We start from the raw sequence: 16,614 nt of genomic DNA on the forward strand, positions 1-16,614 counted from the left end.
GTTTGAACGTACCTATACGTTTGCTTTGCTTATTTTAGCTCGCTAAAATATTTCTATTTCCTGCTGAACCTTGTACAAATTTGAAATTTTGTAGTTGGTAAAGTTATGCATATCAACAACTGATTAAAACATTCTGATTTGGTAAACGAACGAAAGTTGGGCGCCATGTGTGGGCTTGATTTGCTGGAGACAAAGCCAAAGAAAACAAAGTTGCGATTGGCTCTTGCAATCATGGACTTCGAGGAAATTTGATCGGGCGTCGAGACATTGTTCCCACAATAATGTGCCATCTTGAGCTCAGTTCGTGCCGGCAACTTTTTTGCTACTTCGTATCGTGACAGGAAAATACCTATTTTTTCCAACCGTCCTCTACCCAATTTTTTTCCACGATTATGTGTAATTAATATTTATATGGTTGCTTTTTGTTGGCGAGTTTGCTTCACAGCATTTGCCCAACCTTGCAAGGAACAATTTCCAAATACTGAATAGATCGATTTTCAGAACTGCAAATGCGTTTCAAAGTGAGATTTGGGCGGCCGACTTCATTTTGCTCCTCACAATTAACCGAAGAAGTTCCACTTTTTAGCGGCCCATTCCTAATCCTGTCCCCTTAGTGTTGTTGGGGTTTGGTAATATTTCCCTTATATCTCTAAGTGCGTGTTTTTCTCATTAAAACTTGAACAATTCCTACACAACTAAGTGGTTTATTAGCACTATCTTGCAAACCATACAGCCGATATACTATTCAATTTCCCATTAGGCCATTTATCAATATTCCATGTAAAAACACTAATTACTGACTTGCCTTGATATTCTATTATTGTATAATATACGGTGGTATTTGCATGGAAATTCATGTGTCTTAACGAGCTCATTGCTAAATCAAATCTCACACATTTATTGCTATTGAGCGAAGTAGAAAAACGGCGCTGGTAGCACATAAATTTGAAATATTTGAAAAATTCCTCATACATTCAGGGCCAACGGAATGATTACTCATTCCAATGAAAAATAGTGGATTTCATTCAAAACCGAACAGGCCAAAAGGATGGAGAATGATGGGTTGTGACCACCAAAGTTTTCACCATGGGACTACTCGCCATTGCCCAGCATATTACATCATTTAGTTAGGACAACATGCATCTCGAAAATCTATTTTCTGCTGACACGAAATTTCGTACGGAGGCAATTCATCGAAAGATAAGTCGCTCGGCCGGTGGTAAATGGTCAAATCGTGACCATTAGTCCAGCATCGAGATGTGGTACTGTTGAAACGTCGATGTGGCACGCGGAATTAAGATCCACCATCCACCTAATTGATTTCCCATATGGATCTAGATTTGAATGGAACTAAACAGAATAAAATAGAAAGCGCTCGACAAGTCAACGGTTCTAGAATAGAATAGAGCTTGCTCTAAAAAACGATCGGGCTTATTCAGTAGTCACACTCAAACACCAACAGGCATGGGCTAAGAGTCACTTCAGCTTCTCAGTCGTCTACTATATGGCTTAAACTTGGTTTATATTTAAAATTTAATGTTTTCACTATTTTTCATCATTGCTTCCTACTGAATCGCTTAAAAGCACTGGAAACGGAAACCAAGCAAGTCAGAATGGACGATGTTCTTTCTGTTCGGTAGTTTTGCGGTCCGGAAACTATGCGTGTGCAAACTTTACCTTTTTGGTTCAAACCACAGCATTTACTTGGAATATTTCTCCGTTACACTCAAATTTGTAAGTACCGCAGTAGAGTTTTCTCCATATGGGCAAAAACTATCCGCTCACTATCTGCTTCAATTTTTATCGTAGAATTTTTCAAGCTCGCTCGATTGACGCAAGAATTTTTAACTTCATCTTTGAGGCTTTGSCMAWAKWYASMMAATGMTCTCRATSAAAAATTSKCTGKTTSAAAAMTWGGCTTTGGCMATAKWTWKAAAMKKWTCCAATGGAAAMTCAAATACCTAACCACAGCAGTAGGTACTTTGCACATTTGCAGTTTCTGCAAACTGTGTAAAAATCRGATTTAAGTGCGATTTGAATAAAATTMTCCGTGTGTTCAGATYTATSTTTCGTCTATGCAGTGTGAAAATTTGAAGTTGAAATTATCTTTGTAAGACAAGTTAGGAATTTTTAGAATAGAGGCTGCAATTGGGAAAAGACCCTAATTTTGACACCAGAAGTTGCAAGGAATGTAAAAATCAGGATTAAGTGCTATTCGAGTAACACTCTCGGACTTTCGTAACTCGTGCGTCTTCTATCTACTGTGAACATTTAAGGTTGAGACCTGCTCCTGAAGAGAAGTTAGGAATTTTTAGAAAAGCGCCTGCAATTGGCAGGGAAACGCGCCCTTTTACACCAAAATTTGCAAACTGTGCAAAAATCAGAATTAGGTGCTATTAGGGTAAAACTCTGAACATTTTCAAAATCGTGTTTCTGCTATGGATTATACAAATCTCAAGTTGAGACTCGCTCTGGAAGAGAAGTTGGGAATTTTTAAAGTAGAACCTGCATTTGGGAAGAAACACGTTTTTTTATACCAGCATTTACAAAATGGGTGCACATCAGAGTTCAACGCAATTCGAATAAAGTTGTGACATTTTTAGATTCACCATTCCTTTCTATGGATTGTGAAAGTGTTTTTTCTGGATTAGAAGCTAGGGATTTTCAAATTAGCGCCTACAATAAGGAAAAAACGCGCATTTTTTGACGCTTTAACAGCTAAATTGTTCCCTTGAAAAATGTACACGCAAATGAGCAAAAACTGTTCTTTAAATGAGACAATAAACCAGAAAAATATTTTTTGTTATGAAAGATATCTGCAAAAGCAGCTGGAAAAACAAAGATGCACCGCAGCACCATTAAAACCGCATAATTTACAAACAGCGAAAAAGTGCCTTTTGAACTTGGAGTTTGTTGCAGCTAACACGGCAACAACGGCACAACATTGCCACCTGAATTGTTTCACTTGAAAAAAACGTATAAATTTGCTAAAATATGCGCCAAAAACGCAACAGTGAATAAAAAAATCTTTCAGCCTCGATTGATGCCCACAACAGCAAATTGAAAATCATTGAATCCCCATAATTTATTTTCATTTCATAATTTATGCGCGAACCTTTACACCGAAGATAAAGAGTTATAAAATTAAATGTTTTCTTCGAAGTATCTCAAGGCCCATCGGCACAGCCAGTTAAAGCACAAAAAGATCCGTAATAATCCAACAAGCACCTACAAGAAAAAATCAAACAGTATTTTTAAAACTAGTTTAAGTGATTAAACAGAAAAATATTCGTTTTCGAAGTAGGTAAACAATTCTCAGATTTCACCGCATCATGACATGCAATGTTACAAACTGTCTGGGTGCTTCTCTAAAGCCCCCAAGCCCCGTAATCTGCTTAAGCGAGCAATCCAATAATTAAAAGTCATGAAATGTATATATTAGTTTCTAATCACCAAGCCATTACAGATCAGATATTTGCTATGCTACCGCGTGTTTCCTAGCAATAATATGATAAGATCAATGTATATTTCTTGTGTTTACTGAACATTTCGCACGTACTTATGCTGGTTTACATGGGTACTGTGGTACTAATTATATGGGGTTTTCTTTATTGCCTCTATCGGTTAATAACTAGAGTTGTTTTCGACCAAGGCAGCAATGTGAGTTAGTACTGCGTACTGCTGGAGAGAATTTGGCTCATTATCTGCTCCTTTAACATATCCACTTGTCGTAACGTGTGTCTCAGATTAGCACCATTCACCTATCAGCCTCGTCCTTAAGAACATCCGCTCGATAATGCTGGACCAGTTGCAACAATTATAGCATTAGTAGTCGATAAATTTCGAACAAATTCCTTGAAAACTATATAACTTATCCAGATATGACGCAGCCCGAATCTTCTTGAAACGATTAAGGACAAATTTCGCGTCCTAAATCATACTTATATTTTATTTTGGTACGTTGTAACGGCAATTTACTGCACCAGTTCAATGTAAATCACTTTTAAGATGACTTAGAGCAGTTTAAATGGGACATTTTCGGATATATTTAGATAATGGCCTGCCTTTTATTAAGCGCTTATTGTAAACCTGTTTGTGACTGTTTGTTTATATTTAACCCTTCGTTTGGGTGAAACTCCCAGTGGAAACTAGCTGGCAGATTCACATAAAAGTTGCAGGTTTCATTCAGCTGATTATCGAGCTAGTCAAACATAAAATTAGTTTGAGACCAAATGCAGTAAGTAAATTGGAATCGAAAATGCGATTGAAAAGGCTTGCGAAATTCAACAAATCCAGTCTAGGCTTCGTGTTTTAGATATTATGCGTGTTTCGCAATTGTTGCATACCTAAATGAGGTAATAATAATCGTCCTGAGAACTATTTGCCGTTTCACGACATTTTTCCACATTTCTGTGAGAAATCGGCATTTTATTCCCATTTCGAAACAAATCTAGGCCCGAGTGGGACATTTTCACAATGCCACAGTTGCACTCAATCGCAACCATCGAAAAGTGGTTTAAAAATCCACAATCAATAAATTGTTTAAAATTTTCTGGTCGATTTTTCATAGATACATTTTTTGTTCGCTTTGGACTTGTATTACTTCTAAGTTCAAAAATGAGAATGGAAAAGCTAAAGCAAAATCAGAATTAAGAGCGATTCAAACGGCATCCAGAAGTCCAGATTTGTCAGGCCTATTTTTTCTATAGACGCTGAAAATTTCCAAGTTAAGTTAGGACTTTTTAGAATAGCGCCTGCAATTGAAAGGGAAAACGCATTTTTACAACAGAATTTGGAAAATGTGCAAAAAGCAGAATTCAGTGTGATTTGAATAAATCTCTCAGATTGTTCAGACTCGCTTCTTCTAAATTAGAAATTAGGAATTTTTAATTTAGAAGAATAGAGGATAGGGAGTCTGCAGTCCCAACTCATTTTTACCACAGAATTGAAAAACGTGCAAAAATAAGAATTAAGTGCCATTAGACAAAAACTGGCAGCTTTTTCAGATTCACATTTCTTCCATGAACGGTGAAAATTTGACGTTGCGGTTTACTCTGGATAAGAAGTTACGGATTTTTAGAATGAAGGCGCAATTGGGAAAAAATGCACATTTTTACACAATATTCTGCAATGGGCGCAAAAATTAATATTGCATGCGATTAAAACAGACTCAGGTTTCTTCTAGGGACTGTGAAAAGTTGCAGCTCATATGTGCTCTACATTAGATGTTAGAAATGTTTCAAGCATTTAACACTAGCATTTATAAAATGCGTAAGTATAAATCAGAATTCAGAGTGATTCGAATAAAACTATCCGACTTTATTGTGGTATTGTCTAGAGTTATGTTGCCTCTATGAGGTTCGCTCTGGATCAGAAGTTACGGGTTTTCATTCAGCATTTGCAAAGTGCGCAAAAATTAAACTTACGACCAATTGGACTAAAACTCTCATATGTTCCAGACACACCTTTCTTCTTCGGGGTGCGAACATTTGATGTTGGCGTTCGTTCTGGATAAAAAGTTAGGAATTTTTGAAGTAGAGCCGTCAATTGGGAAGAATCACTCATTTTAAGACCAGCACTTACAAAGTGCGCAAAAATCACGATCAAGATTAAGTGCTGTTCGAGTAACACTCTTGGACTTTCGTAACTCGTGTTTCTTCTATCGACTCTGAACATTTAAAGTTGGGACCTGCTCCGGAAGAGAAGTTAGGAATTTTTAGAAAAGACCCTTCAATTGGGAAGAAACACTCATTTTAACACCAGCACTTACAAAGTGCGCAAAAATCACACTTACCTCCGATTTGAATAAAACTCTCGTATTTTTCGGGCTGTGAAAATTGCAAGTTATGAATTGCTCTGGATGAGAAGTTAGACATTTTTAAAGTAGGGACTGCTTTTGGGAAAAGTCGCCTATTTTTACAACAGCCTTTACAAGGTGCGCAAAAATCAGACTTAAACCTGATTCGAATAAAACTCTCGGATATTTCAGACTCACATTCCGTGTATGGACTGTGAAAACTTGAAGTCGGGGTTTGCTCTACATGAAATGCTAGGAATTTTTTAAATAAAGAGAAGTAAAGAACTTCCGTTAACTGAAGCCTTTAGAGGATTGTCAACCGATCGACTACAAGGCAAAAGAAAACACTTTGCAATCATATTGACCAAATAGCGATAATTGATGATTCCAAAGCAACGCCAACGCAATAAACAGTTCTGAATCTGATGTCGACATTGTTGGAAAAAACTTCAGTTATGTCACAATGCCTTCAGCAAACAATAAATCAGAAATTTCGCCGTCGAGTATTGTCAGTAAGTAGGTAGTTGAAAGCTTTGCCAATTTAAAATTCACGGTTGAATAGGACCTCACTTCAACTCGCTGGTTTGTCATAATAATCGCCGGGATTTTCTAATTACACATGGGATCGGTCTAAAGTGTGAAGAGATTTTCAAAGTTCATCCGTATGTTGTATAAGTGGCGAATGGTTCTGGTTGTTCCACGTGTCGTCTAAGTGGTGGAGTCATTGAATTGAATTTGATCTGAAGTTGAAGCGAAATACCGCCAATCGGCCAAAGTAATTTCGATGAAAGACTCACTTAATTACGATGCCTCAGCAGCGGATAACGAAATTACACCGTAAAAATCCGGACCGTTTCTCTTGAAACCTAAATCATTACATCAAATGACTTGAAATACCTTGGCGCACGGTAGTGAAAGAAGACTGAAAGAAGCAAACATTAATAATGGCTTAGGTGCAATTAATCAGAAGTCATATTAAACAGTAGCCCTGCATTTTCTTCGGATACCGTGTCGGCAGACGCAGATTGTTTGAATATTCCCGCAGAGGACGCAGCAACTCGTGTATTTTGCGGATTCCGCACTTTGTCATCCGGTTAAATTATGGACCAGTCGGAACACCGCATGTTTTGCTTACTTTATTAAGAAAACTTTGTTTCATGCTGCGACTTGCTGCCATTTTTCTTCAATTACTTTATGGGCCGACCTGCGACCGCTCTTCGTTCGCAAAGTCGCACTATTTCACTTTTCTTTCATTTTTTTCGCAGGCTTAAGCTCAAACTGGATTTATTCTGAATCTCTTCATATGAAATCGATCTGGATTATTATTATAATTCTACGTTTTCAAGAATCCACGAATGACGCTATTTTCACTTTCTTAGGTCTTTTATCAGCTTGATTACTGGAGAACTATCTCGATCTCGACTCGATCAACTTATTTTTATATACGTATGTAATTGTACTTTTTATTCTCGAATTGATTGCGCAAATTTAAGAGAGTTTTTAGCGTCCAAATCGCTTCGCTGTGCAAAACCAACCTTATTTATTATGCCCTCATGTTCAGACCAGCTGAAAACTTCCACCAGCCCGTATATTGAACTCATTTTTGTTCCAACCGACAACTTTTCCATACAAAGCATTATTAATATTTTGCTTTATTGACGAGTAATTTCCGCTTAATCCTATTGTCGATTTTCTTTGTTTAACCAATGCTTTAAGAAGTGTTTCTGCCTTAGAGCTAATATAATATATTATAATGAATATAATTTCTCTTTGTTGCTAAATTATCACTAATCGATAAGGAAAATACCAACTTAAAAACAACTCTTGTGAACTTTAAAAAGCTTTTGTCAAGTAATTGCTATAAGTTTCCGTTGAAAGAAATTGAAATGTGTCTTAAAAACCAATAAAAGCATTTTGACCAAAATTAGTGTTGATATTTTAACCGGTTCTAATCAATAAAATATAACAAATTCCATTTCGAAAGCTGAAGTGTTGAAAATGATCACCAACATTTTTACTTGTACTGAACCTGTAGGAATTTTATTATTATTCCGCAAATTTTGTAAATTCTATTTGTGTTTCTTTATTTAACTAAACTTACGTGCCTTTTTCCGAGCGCAATCTAAAACTAGCAAAAAAATATCCAAATTTCATAACAATAAATCCCAGTAATTTTGTATTCTCATAAACTAGTGGGTTTTTTTTAAATGGAAAACTTCAAAGTTCTAATTCCAGCAGAAAAAGAAGGTAAACAAGACAAAAACCAAACGGTTTCTGCTAATCGCAAAAGGACACACATTTTTTTCGATATAAATTCTGAGTTTATGAGATTCAGAAAACGTAATTACAATATAAAAAAAAACGATTTACAAACAAGGTCCTGTTTTGTTAAATAATTAGTATAACTTCAAAATGTGTTTTTTTTAAATGACTAAAGCACCACTTGAATAAAGGCAGATTTTAGGCCTCACAAATGGCAATTTTCCGGGAAACCAGCCGGAGCTAAATTTCTATAAACTTGCATAATTTTCACATTGGGGTGTTTGGAAATTGGGGGCAAAAAATTAGATCTCCACCTGCTTTGTTTCAGTCGGCAAGAATTTTTGTTATATTATCAGCGTTTTCTCCAAATCTGCCGATTTGCAGCTTCATTTTGAAATTTCCTGAAAAGTCAGTGTAAATATTTGGTCAAAAATATCATATTTGGTTGCATTTTACAAGATTTACATATTGCGGCTTAGGAACCAACCAACAGTTACCAACTTAGCTTAGGAACCAACCAAAAAAACGCAGTTAAATAAAGCAAAGCTTCACTAAAATTCAAGTGCATATAGTAAAGAATCACATAAGTGATTTTGGAGTGATTAGGCCGCTAGAAAAAAGTCCTTTTTACCACGGTGTACAAGCCTGAAAAACTCAACAGCTTGGCGTAATGGTTGCGAAATTTTACTGCAAAAAATTTCATAAATAATGCTCAAAAATGGAAATTTGTACTTTACTTAAGCTTACTAATTTACCGTTTTAGTTATCAGATGTAACAAGCCAATGCATGATGGTTTTCGAATTTGTACGAATAATTACACGTTCGTGCGTTCGAAATTATATGTTTGTTAGTTATAAATAGAAACCTAAATGGCGTAACCGCATTAATTAATCTATTTTAAATAATTGCCTACTTACGCATAATTAACCAATCAAATCAAATTAATTTTTTTTATAGATCTTCTAACCCCAACCGAAATGATCACTTTTCATATGGAGAATTCCATATTTTATATAACCACTGCAACAAACAGACACATTCGAATAACTGCATTAATTTCAAATTTTACGGCCCAGAACCTATTTCCTTATTATTTTTGAATAAATAATAAACTCACGATTTATATGCAATAAAGCATAATAAAATCCCACGATAAAATGCAAAAACGCCATGTTTCACATGGACACCAACACTAACTTGATTGGCTCATTAACCAGCGCTATTAAACACAGTATTTAATTTTTAATTAACGAAAATTTGCCAATTATTGAGTGATACAGTTCAACTACCTACTCTGCAAAAATAATGTCCAAAAATCTGCCTAAAACTGGCAGTGGTGCTTGAAAATTTGACGTAGATCCACACAAGAAGATGCAAATAAACTATAATTGCGTAACAAAACGGAAAAAATATCACAATTAACCATTTCTAAATGCAAATAGCCGTAGACATTGTAGTAAATTTGCCGTTTGACTATTACTATGTGTATTTCCTGTTATATGCTGCCATTTAATAATGTATCATCCTGATATATACGCAATTAAATCGCTTCAATTATAACAAAACCAAAACCGTTTCCGATCGGACAACTTTTTAACGATCCGTTCAACGACCCGATCTCTCGTAAATCATTAATATTTCCCAAAAATTTAGAATTTATGAAATGTTAAATAACAACAATTACCAATGATTTACAACCGACAAGGAACAGAGCAGAGCTCATAAAATATTAATTCAATTTAAATTACTGTAGGCTACAGTAAAAAATGTAAAGTGTAGGTATATGGGAAACACGAATTTTAGGCAAAACGTGTTAAAAAGGACGCTAGAAATGAAACTAATAATTTGGTGGGTTTGGAACAAGCAAATATGTGCCGAATTTAATCACATTCTAATCAAGCCTTGGTTGTTTTATTTTTTGGTTGTTAATATTCATAAACAACCTGTTCTTTATAGGAATTTTATTACCAAATTAGTATTTTATATCCAAGCGATATATTAGCTTAAACGTTTTCTTTTTATTATTTAAAATTGAGTTCAATAATTTATTCATAGTGAAGGCTATTTTACGAGTTCATATGGGAAATTGTGATATTCATAGCCCTGATTTTATGGCTTGTTTTTTATCGGCAATAAATTACGTTTGACTAATAATAATAGGAAGCCGAAGCGGCTGTAAACCGTATAACTATATAATTGTGACAATATTACGCACATTAAATGGTAATTGATTGTAAAAAAATGCCGATTAGTGTCAGGGCTATTGATAAGGGTCATAAAACTCAAGAAAACACTGCAAATCAATCGAACTAGATCCATGGAAAATGCGATTCAAGTTCAGCTTTATTTTAAGGATTCCATTAAAAAGTGACCCAAAACCGGTCCATTTTATAGATACGACTGACCCATTTACCGAAAGTGAACTTAATATCGTGTCATTACAACCGGTCCTTCGGTCAAGGACCAGCACCAATGAGAACAAAAGTGTATTCAACTGCATAAATTATGTTGAAAATTTCAGCTTGAAAATACGACTTAAAAGCACTGGTTTGAACGCTTAACAGGTTGGCATCTGTAATCTTCCCAATCTTTTCTGGTTTAATTCAAATTGACGATACTGTTATTGAAACTTTGTTGTTGAACTCTGATCTGACATGCTATCAGCCAGCTAGAACAATTCAACTTTAGTCGTCTTTCGGTGAAAATAGATGATTTTCTGGTGAATACAGCAAAATATTAATTAATCCCTGGCACCGATTGAATGCTTGTTTGACCTTCTTCAGCCCAGCTACTGGCTATCAAGTCCCAGAAAAAAACGTTAAAATCCATCGAAACACGTTTTCGCTTTCACATCAAAACAATAGTAGTACATTAAATAATGTCCAGAGTCAATATTTGAAGACGATTTGAATAAACACAGTTTCATAAGTAAATACTCGACAAGTCGAGCCGAACAATTCAAAATATATAGGAACCTGTTCTGCCGACTAGCAAATAAACTACTCCATCCTCACAGCTATTATTTTTGTCTGTTTTGTTCGTTTTGATGCGCTGGAAAGAGATGCGACCTGTCCGTTTGAGTATTCAAACATTTCGTAAGTAAATTTAAATTTCCTTCGACAGGCTCTTTGATGTTACCCACTACTGTACACGACACGAATGTTGAAAATACCCAAGCGGATCTGATGGTTTCGGCTCGATGTTCGAGAACGTTTCACTCGAAAAGAGCAAAATTGAGGAAAACCAAAGGAATAAATACAGACAGTGAAGAAAAAGTTGCCTTAGACAACGCAATAATGTGGCAAGCAAAAACACTCAAATGGCGAAGCGCGAACAGACAACAGAAAGAGTATTTTGGGTGAAACTAAACTATGGCAGGCAAACAGCACAAACTGAGCAAACCACATATAAAGGGACACTCAGGGAAAATTCCATCGAGAGCTCAAAACGCTCGAGAGGAAGAAGAAAATGTGAAATCAGCAGCATAGAAAACGCAATATGCGTCACAAAAAGGGAAACGAAGTTGCATGCAAAATTACTAAATGGGAAAAGTAGAAAGTCAATTAAAACAGTTGGAAGCAAGCAAAAGTACTGAGAGTAAAATTAGCTCAATGAGATCAACTACTATGAAGAAGCAACTAATTGTGTTTGCAGAAATGTTCCTTATTACCTCACTATCAAGCCCTGAAGTGATTATGTCAGATGCTAATGGTATAATTGCTGGAACATGATTTTGCTCCATGACTATTATTAGGCATTCTAGACATTAAGTAGCAGCATCAATTTGTGCAACTCCGACTACCTAAGAAGATGTAGAAGACATCGGCAATAGATGTAAAAGATGAAGCAAAGTCCCAGAAAATTAATTATTAAAAAAATGTCAACTGACCAACAGAATGAACATTACACAAACACAAAAATGATGTTTTTTGAAGCTAAAACCTCCTACAAAATTTAAGACAAAAATTCGATATACTGGGGTGCATAAAAAAAATTAACTTTTGCGGCAAAAATGCAAGTTTATTCATAGATCAGTTGGGAATATTTGCGGTTTTTCCGTAAAAACAATAAGAAAATGAGGTTTTTCCGAAACGGTTGCAATTTGGACATCACTCCAAACCTCCAAAGGGCATTTTCCCATTCAAAACCGCGGAACTAATCAGAATAATTGTCGCTTGAACTTCATTGTTGAATCATTGAAAAACATTGTTAACGATAATTTAAATTAAGACCAGATTTAATTCTTCCATCTTCAGCCAAATACGATAGTTGGATCACTTAAATCGAAGTTTTCTACCTCAAAGAACGCAAAAATTGCGGTTCTAAGACACCAATTACCAGTCTCAATTCGCCGCTAAATCCTCAGAAGTGGCATCTTTGAGGTTTTCTTATATAAAAATGATCAGAAAACTTGTGGCGGCCACTCAGAAGTGCTTTTTCCATTTTTTTCCTAAAAAGCAGTTCAGGTTCATTCGTGCAAAGCATTTGCTTTGCGTAATGCTCAACGCTCTTAATCGTGCAGAAAAAAAGCCAGAATCCTCCTTAATTAAACCAACACCGATCTTCTTAATTTCTGCTGTTTCTTATATTTTGGTGCTTGATTTTTGTGCAGTTGACGCTTTAGAAGATCATTTTCGGCTTCAAACTACACAAGTCAAGTAATGCACTTCTGAAGCTCTAATGAGAAGCTAACTTTTACAAGCCGTATTTTTGAGTTATTTGGCAGCAAAAACTTCAGAAAAAACATTGCTTTAGAACAACCGAACTCAGAAACGTGATGCCAAGACAAAGCAAATGCTCAAATAACGCGACTTGTTCCTGAAATTAAGGCAGGCTTAAATGTGATTATCACAGATTTTTGTTGGTTTTTTTTTGGTGAATTAGTGACTTTAGGCTCAAGTAGTTAGAAAAGCAATAGAGACTCGGAAGAGTTTTCAATGTTGCTTGCACGATGCTCAGCGAGAGGCTCAAACTAAGAGGAATAAATCAATAATTTCAAACTGCAATCAAACGCGCAAATAATTGTGTTGTTTAGTGGAAATATTTCCTGCTTTTCTTGTCAAAATGGTATATAAACATTTTACCTGTTTTTGAGGCAAGTTAGCGATTGTTCTGAAGAACCTTGACGAAATCGGTCGGTTCAACTGAACGACTCATCAAAATAAACAGTTCCACACAAATTACCCCATATTTCGAACTGGATAAATTCTGATTCCTTAAAGCGATTTAGTTTATCATTGAAGACTTATTTGTGTTCTGTTAGTCCATGTTGCGGTTAAAATTACGCATCAGGGAATTTCTACAGGGTGGTAAATAAAAACTGTAAAAAAGTTAAAAATGTACCAAATAGCGCGACACATTAAAAATGTGCCAAATGAGAATTTCCTCCGAAATCTGTGATTATGGAAGATTCTCAACCAACTCAAGGTATTTGCTTCACTCATGATCTCTCAATGGGACTGTGAAGTTTAAGCTTCCAAATAAACCCTAGATTTGTTGTTTGMASAGAGAAGAKAAGTTGAAGAGAAAAAATTATCACTGYTAGCCCAGAAAGTTGACTGTTTTAAGACATCGTATTTTGTACAAAGGAAAACGCGCGGAATTTTCASSAATTTTGCATTGYTTCAYTTGGCACCCTGTAGAAACTTTACCCGAATCACCAGTTTTTCAGCCGAAAAAGAGTCGCACTAAACTCTTCAAACCGAAACCAAKCGCTCAAGCAACCAAAATTAAACCAAATTTGCCGGTGCAACGTTGATGTTGTTGAGCAGTTTATTTATAGGAGAAACAGAAAACATCTCTACTCAATATAAAATTATACTAAAATTGATTTCTAACGCAGATAAAGAGATTGACGGGCGGAAGTGTGCGTCGTGTAGAACATGGGGTACATGAATTATGTGCCAGCTTAACTTCAAAATAATATCAATATTAATTCAAAGCTGTATGTTGCATATTAAAAGCAAACGAATGAACTAAATTAATTAAGTTGCAAACTAAATCACAAATTGAATATGGAAGAACTTCTTATAAATCCAGCTATTCGAGTGTGGTTTTTGCAAGTTTTCCTGAAATAAACCACGTCTGGGTTATGCATTTATATGCTGATTTTGCACTCAATTGGAAATTACATCTGCTTTTAATCAAAAGAAACGTGCCACGCAACAGTGGCTCTATTTGCATTTCGTCTAGGAGAAAGGAAGATTATTATGATTTTAAGTACGTAAATCTGCAAAACCTACACATTTGGAGATTAATTTATGATAACTTGTCTACAACATTCACGTCTCTAGTCTAAGGCGGTGGTTTAAGACGCAATTATAATTTTGGTCCTTCGAGCCGGAATTTCCAATAAACAGCAAATTCCAACAAGAAAATAGCTGAATTGTATTTAATGATTAATCATGAGCCAGTTCAGGGATAATTATTCCTATGTTATTTTTACACACCGAAGAAAATTCCCAGCGCTTTGCGCCATAGCTGCTGATTCAAAGTAACAAATGGCCGGGATTAAAACGGTACGAAGGTTGTTTTAAGCAATTTCAAAACCTTTCATATCGTAATGCGACTTAATTCGTCTCGACGTGCCGTTAAATATTTAACATGGAACCGAAAAAACAACGAAGCAAACTCGATCTGCCACATGAAACGAATGCTGCTCTCGTTGTAAATCAGGTGAAATTTTTTTCACCAAACGAAAATGTTTAGTTTACACTCGAGGTATTAACTAGGTGATATGGTAATTTCATCAACCAGTTCCGATCTTCGATCAACGAATTTCTAACAAGGTTGTGCTGTTTTTTTGTTGAGGCTTGGGGAGCATTAGCGATGAGCAAAGCAGGACCAAAACTAAGACTAGAAAAAATTCACTAAATGCTTAACTTACATATTGTAATCCTTCTTGCAGTAGATGTTTCCATCGCGGGAAAAACACGTAACATCACCATCCAAAGTATTTCGACACTGACAACACCTCAAGCATTTGGCATGCCATCGCCTTTCCACAGCTTGAAGGTAGTATCGGTCCCTTATTTTATTACCACAACCCGCACAAATTGCAAATCCTCCAATTTCCTCGGCACAACTGAAAGACGAAACATTGACTATTTTACAAGACAAAAAACAGTAAATAGGGTATGAAGCACTGACTGGTTTTGCAATCAACAGTGCCTCCAAAATGATAAGACATCAACTCAAGAGGAAAGAGCTTGCAGGAAAGTATTCAAGGCAAAAAGTGTAACTAAATCAAATTTTCTTGTGCAGCCTCTTCACTTTCCACTTCTGTAAGTATAATTAGGTGTAGATGATTTTTACCTGGATGGTGGAGTCGGAGGCGTGGATGGTGTTGTATCTGGCTCGATTTTAGGAATGTGATGATCAAAAGACGATCCAGGTCTTCGCAGTTCTGGCGGAGTAATCGACTGGACGGGTCTTGATGGGGGGCATGGAGTCGATCTACACGTTTCGTGCAGCTGAGGTCGACAAGTGTCCGAACCGCATGATTGGAGCACTGAAAAACAAGTTGCAACTGAAACTGTCCTAGTTTCGGAAATTTGACCAATTTCAATCACCAAACTGTGCAGGACAAAGTATGGTTTACTGCAGCTCGAAAAGGAGTTGAATTTGAATACGTTTTCCATGCCACAGCCAATTTATGTCATCATTCATCTTCAGCTTCAGAATGAGATTTTTTTGTATATAGTCGATCGCTGTCGTATACTTTGTATCAATGTTGAAACTCCACGTTTCAACAGCGTTGAATGAATCCTTATTTAGTCATCTAGGTATTTAAAGATTGATGGCTCGCTAATGATCTGTAACTCTTTGGAAAACCGGCTTTTTCCACCGCTCGGTATACACCTAGTTTATTAATTAGTCTGTTTGTACTTGGATTGCTACTTTGTGCAAGTGTGACAGTCAGGAAATTGGCAGCTAATTAAATTCGTTTCAAATTTGCAAAAGGTTTTGGGCATATTTAGGTAGATGTTTTTTTAAACCACTTCGTTTTCAATCGCATATTTGAATAATTTATGTGTGATGCACTTGGATGTTTGGTTGTAGGTGTTTTACGGGTTTTGAGATTGAATTTTTCCGTGAAACTGGTTAGTTTGGGTAAGTTTGGATGCAAAAATGTGGATTTTTTTCGACTTATTTTTGCCTAAGTAGATTTAATCAGAAATTCCAAAGCTCTATAGAAAGTGGCAAGATTTTGGAATGTCGTTACTTACAGAATGAATCTGATGAATTATTTCGCCTAGAAGGTCCCGCCTGAAGGGGATTAAGATATTGTTGAGAAAGGAGAATAAAAATGGAAAATATCGTTCTAAATTGTTCTAAAAAAGTTAATTTCGGAAAAAAATCTATATTTTCCAACATATGTAGATATCTAGATTAGGAAAGCATCTATATAATTTTTCGGAATCGTTTGATTTTCAATCCGTATTTATATTTTGCAACTTTTAGTTTGTTTCTAACTACAAACAGCTTTTTACTCCACTTTACTGTGCAAACTTACTGATTAGTGTCTTTTAAGCTTCGTTTACATTTCGTTTAT

The 16,614-nt window shown here is 35.8% G+C and overlaps 1 protein-coding gene across 1 annotated transcript; it reads right to left on the reverse strand.

Moving 5' to 3' along the window:
* Positions 1 to 8,320: 8,320 nt before the first annotated feature.
* Positions 8,321 to 16,061, reverse strand: LOC125503035 (LIM/homeobox protein Lhx9-like). The gene is made up of 3 exons (XM_048662767.1): positions 15,375 to 16,061; positions 14,947 to 15,144; positions 8,321 to 8,460 (listed from the first exon to the last, which is right to left on the reverse strand). Exons 1-3 carry the CDS (start codon positions 15,698 to 15,700, stop codon positions 8,412 to 8,414), a joined length of 573 nt encoding a protein of 190 aa, XP_048518724.1. The 5' UTR covers positions 15,701 to 16,061; the 3' UTR covers positions 8,321 to 8,411.
* Positions 16,062 to 16,614: the final 553 nt, after the last annotated feature.

Source organism: Dendroctonus ponderosae, unplaced genomic scaffold, assembly GCF_020466585.1.
Source record: "Dendroctonus ponderosae isolate FM_Combo_2020 unplaced genomic scaffold, Dpon_F_20191213v2 Dpon_F_20191213_113, whole genome shotgun sequence".
Classification (NCBI taxonomy): Eukaryota; Metazoa; Arthropoda; class Insecta; order Coleoptera; family Curculionidae; genus Dendroctonus; species Dendroctonus ponderosae.